This window comes from Heloderma suspectum, chromosome 2, assembly GCF_057233095.1.
Source record: "Heloderma suspectum isolate Gila_16-S chromosome 2, 16-S_ref, whole genome shotgun sequence".
Lineage (NCBI taxonomy): Eukaryota > Metazoa > Chordata > Lepidosauria > Squamata > Helodermatidae > Heloderma > Heloderma suspectum.
In genome coordinates, this window is record NC_139459.1 from 114,329,084 (window position 1) to 114,347,251 (window position 18,168).

The following is an 18,168-nucleotide window of genomic DNA, read 5'->3' on the forward strand; positions in this document are numbered from 1 at the left end:
GAAAAGGCCTATATGGTATGAATTATTAAAACACACTCAAACATTTATTTAAAGAGAGAGAGAGAGAGAACTTGTAGTGCTGAACCACAGCAATTCTTACCAAAGAATCAGACAGTGGCCTAGGTCATACATACACTACGCCATGATGTGGTTAGTTGAAATCTGGCTTGTAATTGTCTTCGAACTCATCCCCGCACACAAATCATGGTTTGTTTTCAGCTGTAAGCCACAAATATAAGCCATGGTTTGTTGCCTTATGAAGTCTGACTTGTTTAAACCATGGGTTGTCATGATGTTTGAACCTAGAACCTAGCTTATCCCTCACTTGTTTGCACTTCTGTCAACCCTGAAACAGAGGTGCCTGGCAAGAGCAGCCAGAAAATGAAACTGCTGTGAAGGTTGGCAGGAGAGAAAGAAATGAGTAATAGGGAGAATAAGCCATGATTTATTTGCTTATCTGCAAGACAATTCATGGCAAAAGCAACAAACCATGGTTTACATAAACCATGGGTTAGCATGATGTGCAAACACAACCAGGGTGTCATGTGGTGTGGGTGCCACTTTCTCAAGAATGGCTCAGGGACAAGGTGTTGTAGGCTTTTGTTCTTTATTGAGGATTCGGCACACAAGAAATCCTGCTGGACACTCCACCTTGAGTTCTAGCATACTTCCCTCAGGGATTGGAAGTGGGCCCTCTGTGGTTTCTGTATGAATGCAGGGGTGAACCTGCGCCTCTCCCAGATGATGGTGGACTCTAGCTCCCATCATGCCCAGCCAGCATTGCCAATGGTCAGGGGTGATGGGAGTTGTAGTTCAACAACATTTGGAAGGCCACAGGTTCTCCAACCCTATCTAAAAGAGACAGGTAGGCGACCATACCACCCAAAGCTTACATAACCTACAGTTCTAACTGTGTACTTTCTAGATGTATCATTTATGTGTGTGTGTTGAGCAACTTATTTTAAAAAAACCAAAAGAAATTAGAGCTTATGATTGTGGTTGAAAGAAAAATTGCCCATTGGAAACTAAAATTACAAGAGCGAGGCACTGAGACTTTGGGCCCCAAACCCACAAGCTATCCACTTACATAAAAGTGTAATAATTTATGTAGAATGAAATCACTTTTTTTAACCTCTTGGAATGAATGTGCAACAAAATCCTGCAACAGTAATTACAATGGGTAAAATGTATTTCAATAATGCTTTATGTATGCTCAACAATTTTATAATTATCTTGTCATTTCCCACAATAAACTTTTGAGAGGCTGTGATTATTGGTCCTGGGAATTGTTATTTTTTTAAAAAAAACAAGAGGCTAAAGCTTAAAGGTGTTGAATTGACTAAATCCCCCACTGAGTCCACAACTCAGAACACATTTGAATCCTAGTTTTCCAGCTCCGAGTCCAGTGCTTGATGGATTGATTTTATATATAAAATTTATTTATTTATCAATGGGCAGTATCCATCGGGCACTTATACCCCAAATGATTCTGTTGTGCAAGCAAGCAGGACCCACCGCTTGCACAGCAAAGATTTAATGATTCCTATGGTGGAGCTCCCTGATGCGAGCTCTGCTGCCCTGCCCTGTTCCAGACGTGAGTGTTTTCACTCATTTCCGGTCTCCCCCTGGAAGCACTAAATCTCCACTCTGCTAGTGGTGGGCGCCACTTGTGGAAGAGGATCGTTGGGGCAGAACAGAATTGGTGGGGGTGTATGTGCCCCATTGGATATTGCCCAATATTTCTATCCAGCCTCATAATCAAAGCTATCTGGGAAGATGTGTGTGTGTGTGTGTGTGTGTGTGTTGTGTATACACACACAGTATATATAAAACAAATCATGGAGATGAAACTAAAGTCAAATACAAGAAGTCTAATGCTTTAAGAAGCCAACCACAGTCTGTGTTTGGTCAATCACAGTGGGGGAAGCAGCCATTGTGGTTGTGAACATGAAGGGGCAGGAGGAACTTCATGTCATCCGAACCCAGCATGTAGCACAGTGGAGGCAGCAGGGGGGCTTTGTGCTCACCCTACAACCTTTATTGCATTTCGTGGGTTGTAGGGTGGGCACGACTGCCCCCCCCCACGCCACATGCCAGGTTTGGATGACACGCCAACCCACACTGCAGTGTGGGGAATAATGCAAATGGTGGTTGTGTGGGGGCAGCAGCCACAATGGTTGCTTCCCCCGCCATGATCATCTGAACCCAGTCACAGAGTCCATAAATGTCCCACCAGGCCCCTTAAGAAGCCTGAGAATTTTTTGTAAGTCTCTGCTTGGTGCTGAAAAGAGTACAGAGTAGGTTCCAGATGAGCCTCTCTGGGAAGAGCATTCCACAACTGAGGTGCTATCACTGAGAAGGCCCTCTCCTTACTAGCCACCCACCAGATGATCTCACTTGGGCAGGGTACCTGGAAAAGGGGCTCTCAGGAGGACCACAAGGTCTGGACAGATATATCTGGAAGGAGTACTTTGTCTACAGCCCAAACATCTTCGTATCTTTTCAGGATAGTGTAGCCATGTTGTTTCACCCAGAGCCACATCTGAATGGAAAACTAAGTTCAGTAAGTAAAACTTCTGTATTCAGGTGGTTTGTTTCAGCCATGTTTTTGTCACCTAGTTTGCTTCCCTTTGAACCTAGACTTCCTCTTCCTTTTCAAGCATGTCCTTTTATATGTTAGTTTGTTTTGGTAATTAAAAAACCAGTGCATTTTGGGCATGACACTATTTTACAGGAGTAATTTAATCTCAAATAAAATTAAATAAAAAATCTGAAATTCTCAGTTCTAGGCATGTAAATTCTGCTGAGAGTGCTCTCTACTGAATCACCTGACTCTACATGACTAGCAAACATAGTTTCTGTTTGCTTGTTCTTAATACTGGTGGTGGAAGTGGCAGTGGCCAAAGTTACTATGAAGAAGAGTCTTCTGCACGAAGCATATTAGGATTTTTCAGGAAGTATTTGCTTGCTCCATGTTGGGTTTTCCATTGTTCCATTGAACTAGATCATGGGTGGGAACACATGATCACATGTGGCCCCTGCCCCCATTGTGGTCCCTGCTGCCCCCCCAATATAACAACAACAACAACAATACAATGGAAAAAATGGCATCCCTTAAGCGAATTGTGACCTTTTTGGCACTCTCTAGTGACTATGGATGCTATTTTTAAATTTAAAATTTTCTTTTCTTTTTTTCATCTGGGGTGGGCACAGGGAGAGTGTCCAGTGGGTGAAAAGGACCCCCAGACCTCCCAAAGTTTGGCCACCCCTTTACCTAATCATATACCCATACTTGCTTCTCCTCTACTGATTTCTTTTGAGCCACCTGCCTTAGCTAACTTTTAAAGTCTAAACAAGACTTCTAAAAAAGAAAGGTTTAGATTATTGTTTCCCTTCAGCTTTACATATGTAATGGTTAAACTACATACTAAGGGCCAAATGCATCAATAGTAGTTACGTGCACACCTGTAGGACATGTCTGTAGCTTTCCTCCTGGGGCTGAAGCAGCTGTTTGTGCGCCTGTGTGTGTGTGTGTGGGGGGGGGGGATTTTCATTGTCATTGCAGCAAGGGAAGAAAGGGTTCTCCCCCCACTCACTTTCCAGAGCACTACAGTCCCCATCCTGATACTACTCACCCCTGCTGTGTCTGCTATTTCCCATTCTAAAAACATGTGTGCAACTACAACTGAGGTGTTTAGCAGTGCATGTAGTTTGGTTCTCAGTGATGGTGTCTGCGGACACCAGACAGCTTTCTATATAACTAAGAAGAGGCATCTTTCTCCTGAGACAATGAAAGGACTTTGCTGTAAACATACATGTAACATTCTTGTGCCTTCTGTTTATCTGCCATGATATGACAGCTTCCATTGTTAAAGCTAATTCAGTGCTAGGCTAGACAGCGTTTACAATGTGCGTGTTTTTGAAAAAAAAATCTGTGTACTTGAATTTGATATTTTCCCTACTTAGCAAGTCTCTCTTTCATTTCTACATAATTCTCACATTATTTGCTTAGAGTATTCAGAACATTAGGCCTATTTCTGAGGAGGGGAATGGTGAGCTTGGAAAAACCCCAGTTTTAAATGAGGAGGAGGTGCTTACGCTTCCTATCAAACTTGGTTAATTGGGTATCCCTCTCTACCTGGATATAAATATGTGCTAAAGTGGTGGCGGCTACTGTATGTAACACTATCAAATGGAGGGTTCCTCTTTTACAGAGGGCAGTCCTCCATTTGAAGGGCTGTATTTGAAGGCATTTGAAGGGCTACCCTGTCTAATTCCAATGAACCATAACAACTGTTGCCCATCAAGAGTTGGCACCTGGACAGCAGGCCCAACAGGCAGGCACACGGGTCACCTGGTCACAGTCTTCTACACTGTGGTGAGATGTACTGCGTTTCTATTTAAATTATAATAATTATTTCTACATTTGCATCTTTACATATAAGTTAGCATATGTAAACATTATGCAAATCACTGCCCTCTTTTGTCCTAATTTTTGGTGATTCATAAAGGGCCACCCTAATTGAATTTGGTTACTTAGTTTATTCTCTCTTACATGAACCATGTCAATGTAGCCCTAAGTGTGAAAATCATGTAGCCTCTAGGCCTGTGGTACCAGGGTGGGGGATGAATAGCTCACCGTCCCTAGATTTGTTAAATAAAATGGAGGATCCAGAACTGGTAAGGGCTAGGTGGGACCAATGTTGGGAAAACGTCCTGTTGATCTGCCTCTTGGGAAATGCAATGGTTCTGAGTGCTGGCTACAAGTTCTGGGGAAGGCCTCTGAGCAAAATATTTGGGGGCAGTCTTCATTAGTGGCCCCTCCTCTTGATCACAATCAGGGCTGACTGCTCACTGGGGCCAGATCTACACCTTGGGTCATATCAGTACGATCCCATCATGGTAACATTATATTCTTCTTGCACATTTATACCTCGTAGTGCACACAATGACATCTGCTGTGGTGTTTTGGATAGTACAGAATAAAAAGTGGCAAATAATGCTAGAAAAGCAGTATATGGAATGTGCCTCAACAGTTATCAGTGCACTTCAATACTGATCAAAAGCACTAGTGTAGATCTAGCCCAGGAGGGAGCTGGTGAATAAGTGGCCACCGCTGGGATTGCTACTCACTTGGCTCATTCCTTCTGGGCCAGAGGGTGGGTGAACAAACATGCAGCAGCAGTGAGGAGTACCAGCAGAGCCAGGGTTCTCTTAGTGGTGAGCCCCTTACCAAGGTATGGGCCTCTGCAACTGCCTGACCATGATGACCCAGGTTTCCTATTAGAATGGCAAATCAGGGGTAAATGTTGAATGTGTATATAAAACCTCTGAATAACCTGACAGTATCTCAAAGTCCTGCATGGCTACACAGCATGTCTTATAAAGCAGATAAGCAACAGAGGGCCTTGTGCAGGGCCTGAAGGTTTTAAACCTAGCTGGGAGTGAACAATGTATGTTTGTGCTGGCCCTTCACACTGGAGACTGAAATTCACTCATTCCTGCCTTGGGGCCAGTGGCATAAGTATGCTTGTACACTTTCCTGAGTGCTTATATTTATCCTTCAAACAGCTTCAAGTTTCACAGGAAACTTCTCTAAACATACACTTGGCTATTTAAATCCGTGTTATTATTTTAATCATGGAAATCAAAGACATGGAGTATTTTACTTTGGGGTCCTGATCACCCGCAGTGTCCTGAGAATGTGCTAGGTTGACCATGCATTTTTATTCCTTTGGTTTAAAAAACAAACTGCTCAAACAATCCTATTGAATTGTGAGGAAAGCAAGACTGAGAACTCTGTATATATCTATATGCTTTATTGGACCTTTTGTCTTTGTAAAAATAAATCAGTACAAGCCAGAACGTTTTGTAGGTTGAGCCAAGCCAGAACCAAACAAGAGATCTAGCTTGGCTCTGTGAACACTTGAATAAGCCAAGCTATTAAACCAGGCTCCATACCCTTATGGAATGAAAGGGGCAGGGAAGAAAACCAGGAGGGACTTACACTTGCTTTTAGCACTTTCTCAGTCTGTTTACATGGAGCACTCACTCAGACCAGATCAAGCTGATCTGGACCTCGGCTTACTGAACGTTCACACAGGGCTTTTGCATTGTTTTGCCGCATTGTTTCCAAGGGGTCAGAGCTGATCCAAGGAGAAACATGGAATTGGTTTGCCTCCAAGCTGAGGACAATATGGAATGTGGGGAAGACAGGAAGTACATGTACAGATTTCCTCCACTCTGCACTTTTCTGTGTAGTCCAAAACCGAACATTTTCATTTCCCTTCCCACTGCAGTGTGGGTCACTCACGCATCTTGCCATGCACAGAAATGCCAAAGTACAATTTTGCCAATTAACAAAATCACAAGGGAAGCACTAGAGTTTTAGTTTATAGAATTTGGGTGGGAAGAGAGAGATTTGGGGGGAGGGGCGATTCGGGCATAGTAAAACAGCCCATTCTGACATTACTTTTCTTCTTCAGTACATGGCTTCCTACACTGCTTGGCTAACATCAGATACCCTGGACCTCTACAGTGTGGCTTGTTCCCATGTTAGTACCTCTCCTTCAAAAAGTGGAGCAATGGGGCTTATTATGGACTCTTCCCACATGGGCCAAGGATTCTGACGTTACCCAAATGGTGTGGGAAGAAGACATGCTGCAGTGGCGCTCACACTGTGTTGAAGCCTGACACAAGAGCAAGATAAAGGGACTGGAGGAAACAGAGGAGCTCTTTGCTCCTCCCGCCACATCCCAACCCAGAGAGGCAGTGGAAACCTTAAACGGATATCTGGAGGCAGTTCTGCCATGGATGAGGGCAAACTGAAGCTTAACTCAAGCGGTTTCCAAAAAACTTGATTTTACAGCATGAAACAGCGTGCTTGCTACGGAGAGGGGCATGCGTTGCATGCCGTGATCACCTTGGGGCCGCAGCAGTACCAGTGTAAATACCCTGTGTAGAAAGGCCCCCAGAAATACCTTTAGCTGGGAAGACAGCAGATCTGGATGGAGATTGCTACCAGTTTGGAACGGGTTACACACACCCTGAAGAATCAGGAATACAGGTTAGGGATACTCCTGGAACCATGGCTACCTACTGATGTACAGGTGACATCAGTGGCTAGGACTGCCCTTTACCAGCTTAGGTTGTTTGTTTCGCCAACTGTGAGCCTAGGCAGGCTTCCACAGTTTGGTGCCCTCCAGATGTTTTGGATGATAATTCCCAGCATTCCTGCTCATTGGCCCTGCTGGCTGGGGCTGATGGGAGCTGCAGTCCAAACCATGGAGGACACCATGTTGGGGAAGGCTGCCCTAGCTGGAGAAAGTACATCTGGCTTTAGTTACACATGCACTAGTTACATCCAGACTAGACTACTGTAATTCTCTCTACATAGGACTGCTTTTGAAGACAGTCTGGAAAATTCAGCCTCCAGAATTCTTGTGGGGACTAGGTGGTTTGATCAACGTGGCATATCAACTTTGCATCAGTTGTATACATTACCCATTTGTTTCCAGGCTTAATTTAAAGTACTGGTACTAACTTCTGAAGTCCTGAACAGTTTGGGTCCAGATTTGAAGGACAGGTTCTTTGAAGCCTTGCTCTTGAGTCCACCAGACCAGTAACGTCAGTCAGGTTGGTGGGCATCATGGATAGAGCCTTTAGGTGGACCCCCAAGATTTTTCTATTCTTCCAAACTTCTTAGTGTTGTTGTTGTTGGGTTGTAGTTTTTTTTTTTGCTGGGCTCCTCTGTATCTTTTTATCTGCTGCTACTTTTATTACGTTGGTTGTTAGTTGTTGTTAACTCTTTTTATATATATACTATGAGGCCTTGCCATAAAACGCGGGGAAGCAATAAATAATAGATTCCATAACATATGAAAATGCTCTAATTCATTCATAGCCATTAGAAAAAATGGGCTGACATGTTACTATGAATGGCTTCTGGGAGCAGTCAGTAGCTTAGGCTTCAACCTTGCATGCAGAAGACCCGAGGTTTTATTGGTTCCATTTAAAATTATCTCAAGCAGCAGAGATGAGTGAAAAATACTGCCGGAGCCCTTGGAGAATTAGTGCCAGTCAAAGCAGACGTTACTGGGCTAAGAGTCCCAGTGGTCTGAGTCCACAGAAGGCAGTTTTGCCTGTTCAGCAGTAGTGCTATATCAGGGTACTTTCGGCTCTTGAAATCAAGCGATGTCTATGTCGCTGGTAGAGTAGCTTCCCCAACATGGCACCCTCCAGATGTTTAGGACTTAAAGTCCTGTCAGCCCCAGCCAATAGTTAAGGATGATGGGAGCTGTATCCAAAACATTCGGAGGGTAACGCGTTGGGTAAGGCGGTGGGAAAGATTTTCCTTCCTCATCCTAGTGTGTGAAGGGAAGATGCCAAAGCTGCTGAATAGAGATCCACAGAGAAATGTTGTGGGGGGACCCCAGCTAGCCCAAAAACATTATTACCAACCGGCCTGTTTGCATGTGTCCCGGGGACAGCTTCAGTAGTGAGGTCAGGCAATATACTGATACTAGAGGAAACTGTTACTTGCCAGTGGCTAACCACAGGGTGATTTTAATATAACCCATAAATAAGGAAATAGTGAGTTTTATGCTAAAAATGTAGCAGTCATAACTATTAGGCAGTGGAGACACAAGGAGATTATTTTCAATTGCCGGTGAAGAAGTAAAGAGTAAGTGGTTTAAACTGATTTATGGCTAAATTGCAGGAAGCAATTTTAAACCATGAAAATGTTGGAAGGTTGAACTAATCGCCAAAGGAGTTAATAGCTCTTATTTTAAAGACAAGATAGGTAAATGAAGCTGTAATCCTATATATTTTTGTAATGTCTAGTTTTAACCTGGGAGTATATCCCATTATACCCAGTGGGGCTTACTTTTGAGTAAAAATGCATAGGATTGGGCTGTAAAGGTTCTGTCAAAGGTTTTGAGAATATCGGCAGTCAACGATTGCATTAGCTGACAATAATGGATGTGTTTAAACTTTGACCAAATAGAATGATTATTTAAGCTGTTAGGTGAACAAGTTAGTATTCAAGGCTACTGAAAGCTGGATAAAACTGTTATCTGTGATTCTATAAAAATGATTGTCTCCCCTAAGAGTTCCTGCAAAAATATCTGGGTGGTCGTTATTAATATTAACAGCTAAACCGTTTTTGTTGCATTTAGTTTAGCACAAATTAGAGAATTTAGGTTTGCACCCAAAACTTCTCTGAAACCTCCCATAGGAAATTAAATATGAGAATTTTTTTTTAAAGCATGAAAAGCATTTTAAAAAAATCTGAAGAGTTGCTGATTCTGTGGATTGTAAAATCTCTGCTTGCATTAGGCAGGTTGAAGTAATACAAATATACAGAGCATTTTTCTGGCTCACGTTGCTTCACTGACTGATTTAGGTCGTTTTGGAAAGAAATGCTAGCAAAGAATGCTTAAATAAACAAACACTTGAATCAAGCAATTTTCTTGATCCCTCCCCTCCCCTTCCTCCTTTTCAAAGGAAAAAGAAAAGTTGGCTAGGCTTGCATATGTGTTTCTCAGTCATTGTAAAAGAAATTCTGAACAACAGGCAGTTTTGTGAGAGCACCAAACCCATTCCTTGTGCTGAAACACATGGTGTTGATGTATTTCAGTCCTCTTCCAATTACCCCCTCAATAACACTTAGTTGAACAATCTCTAATGAAAATGGCATGGGATCTCTCAACTGATCTGTTTGCCATCCACCACCACCACCACCACCACCAGGATGTTGCAGATAGTTAGAAAGAGGGATAACTGCTTGTGGTATGCACACTCATCCCACTTTTGCCTGTGGTAAACAGTTTCTGCAGGTTTTTGCACTGCTTCTTAAACCTGCAAAACCTGTTTAGTGGAACAAAAGAAGTGTGTGTGTGTGTGTGTGTGTGTGTGTGTGTGTGTGTAGGCAGGCAATAGGAGAAGCAATGCCTCTTTCAAACCACTTTCAACTCTTAAATGCTATTGTTTGCTTCCTGCCTATGTCTAAGCACATTATATATCATAGAGTCAACATTTGGAGTGACTTCCTGACCTTTTTCTCTTTCTTCTTAGGATTGCCCTCCAGAAACAGGTGATTTTCGTACACAGCAGTGTTCGGCACACAATGACGTCAAGTATCAGGGGCAGTTTTATGAATGGCTTCCTGTTTTGAATGATCCTGACAACCCATGCTCATTGAAGTGCCAGGCCAAAGGGACAAGCCTTGTTGTAGAACTCGCGCCAAAAGTCCTGGACGGGACTCGATGTTACACTGAATCACTAGATATGTGCATTAGCGGCTTGTGCCAAGTAAGGACAGCTTTCTTCACTGGGTTTGTTTCTGTACCATATTTTGCTTTTCTGTGTCTCCATCTTTTACTCACTCCCCGGTCCTCTCTGTTCTGTTGCATTTGTTCCTCCAGGCATCTTTAAAATGTTCACCCATTTCCAGAGTATCTTATAACTTTGTTTCTGCACTAGATTTGATGATAAGCGGGGGGTTTTCCTCCAAAGTCTTGATAGCTTTCCATTTAAGTTATGTTGCCTAGTTCTGTTGAAACATTCCGGAAAAGTAAATATTCCAAAGCATCCTTTTGTATTTTGATATGTTCCCATTTCTCAACATCTAAGTAATTTATCAGTATAGAGGTACTATTTAAGAATATTATTTTTGCAACTCTGTAACATTAGGTTCATTCCAGCTCCATTTAATCAAATGGTGGTTATGCCCTTGATATCAGTGTTATATATTTGACACAATAGCCACAGTCTGAGAGACTGAAAACATATGGAAGGGCTCCGGTCAGGCCAAAGTGAACATGGAGCTCCATAAAAGCTGGGGCTTATCCCATTCCTATCAGTTACTGCAACAGCTGCACAAGGGGAATGTCTATTCAAAGTTTTCCCCAGAATGGGAAGCTTTCCTATTGCTAAGTTCTGTGTGTGTATTAGAACCTTGTGTGGATCTCTTCCTTCAGTGAAGATAATCATCAGAATTGGTAGGGCCAATTTCCTGCTACCAAATGAAACAGAGAGGGCATTTTTGTCATTTCCTTTCCTTCATGAGAGAAGCTTTGGACTAGATGAGGGAAGGAATTATACCCTTATCGTGCAAGGGATCGTGCAATTTCCCCCTGGCTTTAAAGAATTGAGAACCCTCTTATTTCAAAAAATCCTAGTTCTAGGAGTACCCCATAAAACTCCACTGCAACTCCCCAGTGACCCTTATTTTTGCAATTTCAATTTGGCAATCCCAGAAGAATAAATACTGGCATCTCTCCATTGTGACAGGACAAGATTACAAGCTGTATTGGGTCATATGTCAGCTCTAGAAAATGAATGCCACATGCAGAGAAAAAGCTCTGACCCAAATGATTTTCAGACATTTTCTCTGGAAGAAATTGGCAATGGTGGCTTGAAAACTGAGAAGTTATGGGATGATGAAAAAAAAAAATTCCTTTGGGTGTGGGGGGCTTATCAAGTAAGTGGCAGGAGCATTGCCTTTTAAAAAATATATTACTTTTTTTTTTCAATTCTGTTGCTCCACTGCTACCGCTGGCAATAATTGGTACCTGGTTGACCCCATTTCCCCGCACAACGCCGTCCTCGGAATGATGCTATGTCACGATGTAGCAATGTTCCAGGGGCATTGTTGGGGAAAACAAGTAGGGTGCCGGCCCATCCCCACCCCCCTAACTATGCCTCTGGAACTACATCATGACACAGCATTATTCCAAGGAAGGTATTGGGGAAAATGGGACTGCAGTGGCCACTGACTGTTTCAGCTCCGTTGCCCCTTGCAGCAGCAACGGAGGAATTAAGTTTAAGGAAGAAGAGAGGTTGTTTTTTAAAGGCAAGGTTACCACCATCACTGGTATGCCCCTGTGCCTGCAGTTTTAGAATTTCTTCCTCCCCCCACCCCACAAATCACTGAAATACCCCCAAACACATTCACAGCATAGCTGTGGTGCCATTCCCAGAGGTGGTGCCATTCGACAGTGGGAATGTCCGCTTCAAAAACATTACTTAAATTATGATATATAATGCATGTGAGGTTCCAGAGTCATCCAGCTACTGACTGTTGGAAAATGAATGCTGAACTAGATGTAGTGTGGTCTGATCCAGCAAGACAATTCTTGTGTTCTTAGGCATGTCAGTAATGCATGCATTTATCACATTATGTGTTTTTAGTAATACATGGTGGGATTACTTCATCGAAACCTCTTACTCCTAAGGCTGTGGGCCCAAATATGAATCCAGACTGGCTCAGTGAACTAAAAAAAAAAATGCTTTGGATTCAAGCAGTTCTGAACTTTACTGTAGCTCTACATCCAAGTTTCACAGCTCTGCCCATCCATAATCCTGTAAAATTCCTGACATTTTATTAGCATTTGAACTGACTTTCCCTCTGTTTCTTTGGGTTGTTTTTCCCCTAGCACTCCTTCTCCTCAGTGTTGTGTTCCGACCTGGCACACGTCTTTATTGTTGAGGGAGATGTTTAAGCTAAATGGAATGCGATATACGGCACACAGCCTCACATATCTCAGCTTCATAATTAACTGAAACAGGGATATGTCTCTTGGTTCCGTCAGAGGACAAAATGGCCTTTCTGAAAAGCAAGCTTTGTATAGCCAGGGAACCCTGTTGCCTGTTTTGCAATTTATTAATGAGGAACTCCAGGGGACTATGTATTTCATTCCCCCTGCGCGCGCGCACACACACACACACACATGCACACACTTGGCTAAAGTGCTTTAAGCGTTGGACAAGATGTGAATTTGGAGCATTCTCTAGTCAACTAACAATCTGTTTGCCAGATTGTGTTGGACCAAAGCTGGACAATCCTTAAGATCCAACTGCAGGACACCCCTTTCTGAGAAAGCCTTCCCTTTATTAGAAGCATGCTATTAAATAACACCCACCATTAAAGCATACATTCTTATTTTCACTCACTTCAATGGTGGGAAGAGTGGAGCAAAACAGCAATGCTTATATTCTAGACTTCATTCCACTAAAGTTTAGAGGAAAGTGGTTTTGATGATGCCATAACCATATTAGAGGTGCTTTGATAGTTTAATTAACAATAATGCAGGATTAACCATCTGTTAGATGTGAGTTTTGATCCCACTGTGATTTGCCATTGCCCCTCACCCACCACCGTCAAGTCATAGAAATGCTGGCCCTCTTGGAGACTGTCATTCTGTACCATGCCCTCTCATGGTATGATTAGGGAATGATCCCCCCGATGAGGCCAGCCTGGTACCAACACTGTCATCTTTTCAGCGCCAGGTAAAAACTGCCCTCTTCTCCCAGGTATTTGGCAGCATATAATGAGTTTTAATTATGTCTTGAACTGTCTTTGGCCGGTTGTTTAAACAAGTATTTTTAGATATCTGTTGTCCATGTATGTGTTACCTGTCTATATGTTTTTATACAAATGCTTTTTTGTACTTTGTGTAATGTATTTTAATGGTTTTTAAGTTTTGTGAACTTCGGCTATGGGATGGTAGAGAAATATAATAAATGAATGAACGTAGCTTTAAATATAACTAGATAAGCAGAAGGACCTACAGCTTGTTCATAGAGCGCATGCTTTGTGTGTGTAAGGTCCTAGGTTCAAACTCTGGCACGTCCAGTGAAAGGGTCTCAAGCAGCAGAGCTGGGCAAGACTCCTCTTGTCAAACTTTGAGTAGTGTCTGCCAGTTCAAATAGATGTACTGAGCTTGATAAGCCAATGACTTAACTTAGCATGGCAGCACTTTCACGCACGATGTGTACCAAACTACAAGCTCTGCATTGAGTGGAGACTTGCCAGAGAATGACACCAATCAGAGATCCTTAGCAATGTATTTATGAGGTCTGTGCAGTTCAAAACTTGCATGTGCCATGCATACACTACAGCAGCTTTCTCCAACCCAGAGCTCTCCAGATATTTTGAACTACAACTCTTATAATCCCTGGCCGTTAGCCAGGCTGGCAGGGCCTGATGGGAGCTATAGTACAAAACATCTGGAAGGCCTCAGGTTGGGGAAGGCTGCACTGTAGGCTTCCTGGGACGTAAAAGCAGTGTTCTCATATCCATGTAAAAACGTGTTGACGTGGCATTAAGGCAACTCCTTATATTCTTAGGTTATATTATTAATACTCCAGTCTGTTGTTAAAATTCTGACATCAGATGAGAACAACCCATTCTAGCTTTGTCCCCTGATTCGCTTCTGGAGCTAGATTTCTAAGGGCACGTTTGCATGGCTCTACATTTAAGTAATCAGATGTGGTGTTTCAGCATATCTGATCCTCACAATATGCTCAATATTCCGCTATTGCCCACCAATCTACATGGCTGACAAAGGCCATTGTGAGCTATGTACTCTGCAAAGCTGGCTTCCTGCTTTGAGCCCAGGTGTTTCCCAGGAAAAGGTTCCTTTTTTGTTCCACATAAATTTGCTGTGCCTTCTGCTTGCATAATATAGCCCTGGATTAGGAAGGTAAGAACCTGTCGAGAGTGTGGCCCCTAAATTAATTTGTTTCAGAGTCATGGCCACTGAGTTCCCTCCTGCATTCAATCCAATAATACTACTCTTTCCCCTTGAAGGGACTGATCTAGTACAACAAATCTCTTTTATTTTTTTAAGGAAAGGAACAAAAGGCTCTTGGCCAGGAAGAATCATAGAAGGAAAATTCATTCCTCAAGGCCCAATTTTTGTTTCTTTTTCCCTCTTCGTCCTGGCTAGCTTCCCTAACACATGGGTTGTGGCATAGCCCAACTCAAAGCTGGGTTCTTAACACCAATATTAGCAAAATAAATAAAGGATTTAAAATCCAATCCTTTTGGCTTGTGGATATCTGTGTCTTTCCATCAGGCAGGCAGGGTAGAGATGTTTGGATGCACAGAAAGAGGATGGGTATTTCTGTCACACACAAACTCCAAAATGATTCCCAAATCTGGACTCACCTGAGTCCCAGAGCCAGCCTAACAAACTGGTGTGAGAGGTGACATTCTTCTGATGTTATAGCATAGCTTTGTCAGAGCAAAATGCGTTGTTCTGCTTAGTGTAGGGGAAAGATCAAGATCCCTTTTCACTCGCTTGCATGGCGTTCTGTGCGTGTTTGGATCCAATGGGAGTATGAGACATTCCCAAAGAAAAATGCTGTCATCCATTGTAGAAATGATAGGGATGCATTGACAGGATGTGAGTTGCCAGCTTACCATAAGCTGTTAGGGGCTTGAGCAGGGCTTTTCCCTCCTCTTTCCCTCCCTTCCAGTGTCCTATTGTCTCTTTTCTCTAAATCAGGGGTGGGGAACCTCTTTCAGCCCAAAGGCCAGATTCAGTTCCGGAGAAGGTTTCAGAGGCTGCATTCCTGTGGTGGGCGAGGCCAAAGGCAAAAGGGGTGGGGCCAAAATCTGAGCTTTTTTTTGCCTGAAGCTCTTACTGCCATTAACGTAAGCTTTAGGAGGGGCAGGTTGGCCTTTTAGAAGGGGGTGGGGGATGTGCACAAAAGCTAGGAAACCGCCAAATGATCAGTGGCTGGGGGAAAGAGGGTGGGGACAGGGTAAGGGCTGTGGCCCACTGGGGAATCCCAGAGGGCTGGATTGGGGCCCCAGGAGAGTTGAACGTGGCCCCCAGGCCTGGCCTGGCCTGGCCCGGCCCGGCCCTTCATATGTCCTGAAAGCAGGTCTTTGTCAAGCCATTTTGAGGGCTCAACGAAAGATCCCCTCTGTGAACATAGAAACCACTACATTTTGCTTCTAAACTGTAGTGTAATAAATAAAATGAAGTAAATAAATAAATAAACAAACAAACAAACAAACTGATAGGCACTTAGCCACCTGAGTTCACTGTGTGTGTGTGTTTATAGGTAGATATTGCTGGATAAAGAAGAAGTGTTCAGTGGCAACCATGCAGCTTCCACAACATGCAGTTCTTGCTTGTTTGTGAAGCTTATCGTAAAAGTTTAAACAAGAGGTTGTCTAACAGCCACTGCTTATGTTCCACTGTTTAGTTAAATTTACCCTACACTTCTAGTGCATTATGCTCCTAATCCCAGGAAGTGCCTGGGTCATCGCTATCCTCCATTTTAGTATTTAGTTTGGTTTTAGGATATTATGGAGTTAAATCGTGTGTGTGCACGCAAAAGGGCTTTTAGTAGCCCCCACAAAGGAATGCTTTGGATTCCTGCATTGAGCAGGGGGTTGGACTCGATGGTCTTATAGGCCCCTTCCAACCCTACTATTCTATGATTCTATGATTCTTTGTCATGTGGCGTCCAGGTCATTCTTGGCTCTTTGTAGCTACTGAGACAACAAGACTCTCATCTACTGAAATGTCTAGCCCAGTCTTTCTGAATCTGGTGCCCTCCAGATGTCTTGGACTATGATTCTCCAGCCAGTGTGACCAATAGTCAGGGATGATGGTTGCAATCCAACATTGGAGGGCACCAGCTTGGGTTAGTCTGTTCTAGATCCTACTTCAGGCTTGCGTTAGGCTTCTCCATTTTCTTCTAGGATGCCCCTATGATGACATCTCAGAGCCCTCCTGGGATAATCTGATTTCTGCTTGGAGTGCTGCTATTTCCAGCTCACTTTTTCCCTCATTCTTATTGGGTTAGCAAGCATGTGTCTACATTGTACCAGCTCAGAATGAAGGGGCAGCTCACATGATGGAATACACCACCTCCATACTTCCCCACCCGCTCCAGACCGAAAACTAGATGTCAAGGAAACTAAATACCAGGGAGGAAGCTAGACTAAAGCTGACATCTAGTTTTCTATGTGGATGGATTTTTTTCTATAGCGCATTCAGTCACGTGAGCCAGAACCCAGAGACATCCCAGGCACAGGTTTACTGCTTCAATGAGAATTAGGCCTCCATCTCCAAGATCCTCAGTCCTGCCATTAGTGTTTCACAGTCCCCAATTCCTGAGCAGTCAGAAGTTTCAGTGACAGTAATTTATGGGGCCTATTTCCTTGTGGTGTGCATGAGGGCACAGGAGATTTCGATTTTTGAAATATTTGCTTAGCCTTATTTACAAATATATATCAAGCAGGGGAAAGTGGTCAAACATCCAGAAAGACAATGCTAATCTTTAAAGCCATATCATTTCCCCAAACCAACACCATGCATCCTTACAAAAAGGCTGCTTCTTTCCAGCCCAGCTGCAAAGCTCAGCCTGTCTTTATTTTGCTGGCTACATTCAAAAATTGCATAACAGTTTCATCCAGCCACCACCCAAGCAGGTGGGATTTATCTTAATTTCAAGTAGCTAGCATCTATCACAGGCATCCAAGGTCATTAAGCAAGCAATTCCAGCTAACAAATGACAACATCTGAGAGAGAAGGTTATTATACATATTCAGTATTAAGGAAAGGGTGGAGATTCATTGCACAGTTCTACTATTGTGGTTAGCACCTTTTAGATGACAAAACCTCTATTAGTACCAAAGGTTACCTGAAACACCCATGATTTTCATGAATCCCATATTTGGGGGGACACAGTGGTATAGTGGTAAATTTTGAAATGCAGGTGCTTTTCATGACAGTCACCATAACCACATCCCCAACAAGAGTCCAAAAATGGATGTTTCAGGTATCCATATCACCAAACCAGTTCTAGCAGATCTCATCTCCACCAGGAGCAGGTCTTTTGTAAAGCTATTGGGCCTTAATTGCCCATTCAAGACTAAGCCACCCCAAAATATTTTGCATTTCAACAGGGAAATGCTGGGAAAATGCATTTCCCCCCAGCTACTGTGAGGACTGCAACTAAGCTCAGAGGGAACAGGGAAGTCTGAGAGGGATGGGGTGGCAGATGACATCGGCAATCCTGTTAATAAAAAAAATGCCGGCGCTGCGTCCCTGTGAGCCCTCGCTCCACTAAACCGCTGGTGAAAAGTTTTCAATCTTCTGCTAATTGGGTTGGGTCTTTGTTATGTGGCCTGGATCATACTATGGATGTGCCTTCTGTCTACAATGTACTCTCCAAGGTAATCATATGAAGATGAAGAGTTGGCTTACTTCCTTGGTGAGTCATTATTAAGTATGCATTTGTGAGCATTCTGTGTTTTGGACCTCTTCTGGGTGATAACATAGTGAAATGTTCTAGTTTCTGAAGTCCTAGTCCCCCTCTACTCAGCACACTGGTTAGGCCTCATCTGGAGTACTGTGT

The 18,168-nt window shown here is 43.2% G+C and overlaps 1 protein-coding gene across 1 annotated transcript in view; it reads left to right on the forward strand.

The window, feature by feature from the left end:
* ADAMTSL1 (ADAMTS like 1) overlaps nt 1–18,168 on the forward strand; it is a 372,341-nt gene that overhangs the window by 87,988 nt on the left and 266,185 nt on the right. Inside the window, exon 4 of the mRNA XM_084832134.1 lies at nt 10,078–10,314. Coding sequence (XP_084688260.1) covers nt 10,078–10,314 — 237 coding nt within the window. The remainder of the gene's footprint in view (nt 1–10,077; nt 10,315–18,168) is intronic.